Here is a 6,657-nt window from a genome sequence, read left to right on the forward strand (position 1 = left end):
AACTTCTGTAAATATCGCCGTCTATCAGCCTCAACTAGGGGTTCTAGCTTGACTTGTACAAGTGGAAGCCATGGCTATTCTGGCAAAAATAACAATCACATTTGCTCTGTTCAATATTCCCGTCCCTCACTTCTGATGCCTGTCATGGCGCCTAAACATGATTAGGTGACGTAGTAGCACTAAGTCATTAATTGTGTGGACATTAATGTCGTCAGCCACCTGATATATGGAGAAAGAGAGGATTAAAGAAGTCTGTTTTCTCCAGCACACTGTGAATGATCTCACATGGTTTGGCTTTTTCACTAATAATTTTCACAAATGCTGCTTTTCTGTTCAGGAAAGCATGGAACAATTCTCAGTATTAAAGTCAGGTACAAATTGTTATTCTTTAATATTTCTGTGAAGGATGCATTCCCATCTCTACCTGCTGTCAAAAATGAATTATTTCTTTATTAATAACTTAAGTTGTGAAAACCTGAAACCAGGTGTACCTCATAGTTAGAAAGTTACCAGAAAGTTGTTTGGAAAGTGACGAAAGTTGTTGCATTGCATTGCAATTGCAAGTGTGTCAAAGTTGAAAAGAAAGAGAAAGTTCCATTTAGCGTGATGCAATATGTTTAGAGAACCTCGGCATGGCCCTTTGAGGAAGACCCGTGATTGGGAATGAGCTAAGCGGTCTCTCTTGACCTGTCAGAGTTCATTAATGACTGTGATTGGTGTCCTTTGTTTGGCCTCCCAGGTGTTTTAACTGCACTGAGGTAAACAGGACCGGCCTCAGAGGACTGGCCTAACTAGAACCAAGCCAGACCAGTTAATTATCACCCAGTGGCTGCAATGAGCTGGACCACTGGGATTTATGATTCTGTCCTCTGAAATCACAAAGTGTTGTTAAACTAGTCCAGTTATGGAAAACTTTCTTTCACCCTCATGTTGATGTATCTATGCATAATGTCAAAATGAATAAATACATAAAAACATATTGTTGATATGGTATTGACAGCTGGCTTTTAAAGCCCAATATTGCCTTATTATTGCTGATTGTGGATTTCAAAACTAACATTTGTCTTACAAAAAGCAGTGAAGAGGCTATGATGTGAAATGTGAACAAACTTTGACGCTTGGAAACTATCAGTATGCAAAATTGTGCATTTTGCAACTTTCACTGACTAAAGACATTGTTTTAGGGAAAAACTAATCCACGTATATTACAATGGATAAAAAAAAACAAATGTAGACAACGTTTTAAGGTCAAAAAGTTAAAAGTTTTTGTTTTTACAACAAAATCAAAGACGCTTCTGATCTGGATGTTCAAAAGACAGAAAATACAAAATATAGGAAGGCCTTACCTGAACAATAAAAGAAAACAAACTAAGACAAAGACTTTGGAATCATTTTGGGAAACTGATTATTTTTATTGGCAGGTGTAAATCGATGCAAAGCAGGTGTGACAATCAAAAACTATAACTAGTTGAATAGACAGAGCAAAAACAAAATATGAAATAAAACTGATAGACAAGGTGCTTTAATGTACTATGCACTCAGCACAATTTATGGTTGCTTTATAAGTTTACCCTCCTGAAATAACAGTATTCACCATATATATATATATATACATATAGATAGATAGATAGATAGATAGATAGATAAGGTTTCCCTTAGCTATAACTGTTTATAATTCAAACTGTTTATATTCTTAACATACTTTGTTGAGATGTCTAACTTCTTTAAAGATGTAATGTTATATTCAATTAATGTATATTGTTGCACTCACTGTACGGTAATATTTTAAGTATTTTGTACGCAAACCAGACTCTATTTCAGTCTTCACGGTCGACAAAGCTTTGTCTTACACTGCATTGACTGCAACCATTACCAGAGAGCAGCATAACTCTTCTGCCACTCCTACATGCAAACAGCAGTTCATTTGGAAAAGACTCAGTTGGTAGAGCTGTTGCCTTGCAGCAAGAAGGTCCTGGGTTCGATTCCCGGCCCGGGGTCTTTCTGCACACAGAGTTTGCATGTTCTCCCTGTGCATGCGTGGGTTCTCTCCGGGTACTCCGGCTTCCTCCCACAGTCCAAAAACATGACTGTCAGGTTAATTGGTCTCTCTAAATTCTCCCTAGGTGTGAGTGTGTGTGTGCATTGTTGTTTGTCCTGTCTGTCTCTATGTTGCCCTGCAACAGACTGGCAACCTGTCTGTAGTTCGCCCGAAACGTTAGCTAGAGATAGACACCAGCACCTCCTGACCCCACTAGGGACAAGGGTGTTAGGAAAAGGATGGATGAACTTCCATTCACCCCCTCAATGTAGAGAAAATATGTTGTATTTTGTATTCTCTGAAGAAAACCAGCCTATATCTGTTTCCTTATGGTACTTATGGTTTCTGGCAAATCAACACTGGGTCGATACTGCCGCCTTGGCTTTGCCTCCAGGTTAAGCTGCCAGTCAAACCACCGGTATTTCTACTGTGGGGCTAATGACACTCTGTACGTGGGATATTAATAGTTGATTCTATTTCAGATTTGTATAGTCATGATACAAGCCCTGAGCTCAGTCAAACGCCGGTAATGTTGTCTGATACACGTACAAATAATCAATTTGTTCGTGGTGACCTTCACTAACCAGTTTTACTGACTCTTATAGCTGCCAGAATGAAATAGTTCATAGTTAATATAGGCGGTGCATTGCGTGAGTAGGCCCCCGTTAATGCCATGGGAGACCCGAGGATTTCTCAGGCATACATGAATGAGTCAAAGCAACATTACAGGGATGTGATTGATGAGAGAATGACATTATGACATGATACACCCTTTAACATTGATTCCTTTTAAAGCGCTCTTTAAAGTCACTATGTGCTCTGCATGCCTATTATCAATGTAAGAAATGGTAGATTGAAGTTGGCCCACAAATCTTATTTCTCTGAATTGATTGAACAACAGAGCACTTAGTTTGTAGGTGTGAAATATATAGTATAAACTGCGACTTACTTGTTCCTATTTATGTATCGTGACTGAGCAGCTGAAGTGACTGCCCCATGAAAAGGCAAAGAAGAGGTAGTCTGTGTTTAGAAGTTCCCTGTAAAAAGGCCTACATGGATCTAAGAAAACTCATTTGCTGTCATTAACTGTACAATCCAACCAATAAAGAAAAAACATGGCACAATGTTATAGTTTGAGATAGAAAACAATGACTAGATGGGGTGTATCCTGTCTTTGAGTTGGAAGAATTGGCCGTTTTCTACAGGATGTTTAAACTACTGATTAGTTTTGATATTTTCAACCCATTGGTATCAAAACGTTCTGTGCTTTCAAACTGTTGGGTTATTTTGACTGGTAATGGCATTAATATCAGATACCAGAAAGGTGAAATCCTTCATGTTCCATGTTCTAACTCAACTTAGTTTGTTTCCAAAGAACCAAAAGCCCTTGAAGCAAGTTTGTGACACTAATTGTTACATTTTGGCATCCTGGAGACTTTGAATTGTCACTGTCATTAACGTCCTCTGTGGGCACTTTGGTAAACAGCAGAGCATCCCTCAGGAACTGGATATCTACAGCCAGTCTATAACCACTAATGAGGACCCAGTTGGTCACAGTGAGAAGGACTCTTGGGATGTTGTTGCATACATCTACGTGATCAGAAAGAAGCTTTGAACTGACCTGATATGATGGGTCATATAGGTCATTACAGATTCCCTAGATAGCATCCAAACACTTCTCCTTAATTACGTCTCTAATCACAAACAAAAGTAATTGTAGAGTTGGTCAACATCAATGTCTCATGAGATTCGGACAGAGTCAATAACTCTGGCAAAACTGGAGCCAAGCCACTAAACTTTCACGACAATAAAAGTTAGTGTTTTATTTTTCTAAAACTAAATTAATTCACAAGTCACATGAACAGGGCAGTTTGTTTCCCATGGATGACAGCCTAGAATTGTTTATTTTATATTTCAAAAGCAGTGGACTGTGACAGCAAGCTTAAACATAAATACATTTTTAAAATAATCATAGATCTGACTTTGAGGACATGCTACATGTCATTGTCTCACCATTTTCCAAGTCACTTATCTCTCAACTTTATTCAGAATTTTATGAACCCTAAATATCCAATCTTTTTAGGTAGTTCTCAAACCTACAGACATCATTCTGCTCGTAGAAAACCCTCTGCATCATTTCATTTGGCTCATACGTTTTATGCAGCCATTGTGAACTATATTGCTCTTCAACACATACTTGTCAATATTAGCACTGGAGGTTTGCAAACATACCTATTTTCTGCTCCATTGCGCCGCTTGTCCACATACAAATAGTTCTTGGTGACAAAGACATTTGTAAAGGACAAATGTTTTTCAAAGTACACTTTTTGTGGTGTATTCTTATATTTTAGTTTATGAAAAGCAACGATTCTACTTCAAGGTTTTCCTGGATGAGTACAGGCACATTAAGGAAGGAGGTCTTATTAGTCTCTTGCATCCGGATCTCTGAAAAGCTAATTCTTCTTCCTTCTCTGGCCTTCACCTGCTGCCACACTCAAGCTTATTGTGGCAACTGTTTACATATCAGTAAGCTTGGCTCACTAAGTTTGTGTGTCAACTTGTACAACAACCCACACACAGAGAGATTTCTCTCCCAAACATTCAGATGTCAGATGAGAAAAACCTCTTGAGGTCAAACATGGCCGACAAGGAAGAAGCAAAAGGTGATATAGTTTGTGGAATATTTATAATGGAGAAATAAAAACAACAAAAAGACATCTCCACCGGACTTTCTGGTGCGCCATACCGCAGTGTCTGTGCTTTGTGGTTCCTTAGAAGTTTGGTGACTCTACAAACTTATTTGGTTTCCTCCTGGGAGTTCTGTGTTACGCCTAAAAGACAAAATTGGCTGTGGAGAAGCAAACTAAACATTACTTTAGTATTAAGATGGGCAATGTTAGACATTTAGTTTATGCCTAAAACTGACATGCAGTCTAAGATAGAAGTACGATGGCATATTAGGGCCATTGTAGTTAGAAAAAACAAGGAAGCGTAAATTTTCACTAAAAAATATCCACATTTTTAGAATAATCTCAGAAATTTTCTAGAAAAAGCAAGGAAGATATTTCAGTTTCAGACGTCACAAATCTTTGACGTTTGGAAATTTTCTGAGTTTCTAACGTCAAAACGTTTCTCAAATTTTTTTATTTTTGGAGCTCAGAAATTTCCTTGTTTTTCCCAAGTTTTCTGGTGGAAATTTACTCCTTTTTGTTATATAATGGCCCCAATATGTTGTCGCACAGAAACACTGGAAATAGTGAGGTGGTATCTTCTCCTTTTTTGAACTACTGATTTATCTTTGTCCCCCTTTCAATTGCAGACATGACTTTGGGATGAATAATGTAATTAGATCTCTGCAGCTAAATTAAAAAGCAGATCTGTGTTGTCCATATTTGTTCAGTGCTTGAATTGTAATTAATTGTCACATTCTCACCTGTGCAAAGACGTGAGTAATACACATTCACTGCTTTCAGTTACCCTGTGCAGTAATTAGCCAGGTTGGGAAACAGATTTATTTTCAATACAATAAAAACCATTCACAGCAAAAAGTAAGAAAATGTTGGCCTTGCTGAGATCACACTGAGAATCCCCAGAGCTTGCTTTTCTGTCAAGCAGAATATTAATACCAGGTGCAGAGGAAACAGGGGCCAGGTAGCTGCAGCAGAGGAGGAAGGTTATTCTTCTCCGTCATGGAGGAGGCTTTTACCTTGTCAGGGTTTAATGACACACTCGGATACAGAGCTGTTGTCTTTTCTCTTGCATCGCTGTGTTACTTTGCTATCCTGTCCTTTAATGTTGCTATTATCATTGTGATTGTCTCAGATGAATGCTTACATGAGCCAATGTACATTCTGTTATGTGTTCACTGCATTAATGGTCTTTACGGCACGGCTGGGTTTTACCCAAAATTCCTCGCTGACCTTCTGTCGTCCTCTCAGGTCATCTCTTATCATGGATGTCTGGTTCAGGCTTTTGTCTTATACTCATTTGTCTGCAGTGATACGTCCATTCTTACCGCCTTGGCTTATGACAGATACGTGGCGATCTGTCTGCCTCTGCAGTACCACTCAATCATGACAAACAGAAGGGTTTACTCATTGGTGTGTTTGTCATGGTTAACTCCTTTCTGCATTTTTTCCATCAACATTGTCCTGACAGCCAGATTGAGGTTCTGCAGAACAAACATACAGAGGCTCTTCTGTCTAAACTGGGTGATTGTTAAACTTGCTTGCCCTGGCTCAAACACTGTCATAAATAATGTTTACGCATTAGCCACTTTGTCAATCTATGTAGTGCATTGGCTCTTTGTGGTCTGGACTTACATGTATATTGTTAAAACATGCGTGCAATCCAAAGAGGACAGGACAAAGTTTATCCAGACATGCGTCCCACATCTAATCTCTCTCATCATGTTATTCGTCATTGTGGTGTCTGACTTGATGCACATGCGATTTACATCATCCGATCTCCCTCTGAGCTTCCAGAACTTTTCCTCCCTCGCTGTTGTCCTTATTCCCCCACTTACGAATCCTCTGCTTTACGGGTTTAAACTCGCGATGATTCGAAAGAGGATTTTTGTTTTGCTATTCCTGAGAAAAAAACTGCCTGTGTCGTCTTAG

At 38.8% G+C, this 6,657-nt stretch overlaps 1 protein-coding gene across 1 annotated transcript; it reads left to right on the top strand.

Annotated features, from left to right (window-relative positions):
- The first annotated feature begins 5,727 nt into the window (after positions 1-5,727).
- On the top strand, positions 5,728-6,657 carry LOC114148930 (olfactory receptor 52K1-like). The gene has a single exon (XM_028024439.1). The coding sequence runs from the start codon at positions 5,728-5,730 to the stop codon at positions 6,655-6,657; it is 930 nt and encodes a 309-aa protein (XP_027880240.1).

The sequence above is a fragment of the Xiphophorus couchianus genome, chromosome 7 (assembly GCF_001444195.1).
Source record: "Xiphophorus couchianus chromosome 7, X_couchianus-1.0, whole genome shotgun sequence".
Lineage (NCBI taxonomy): Eukaryota > Metazoa > Chordata > Actinopteri > Cyprinodontiformes > Poeciliidae > Xiphophorus > Xiphophorus couchianus.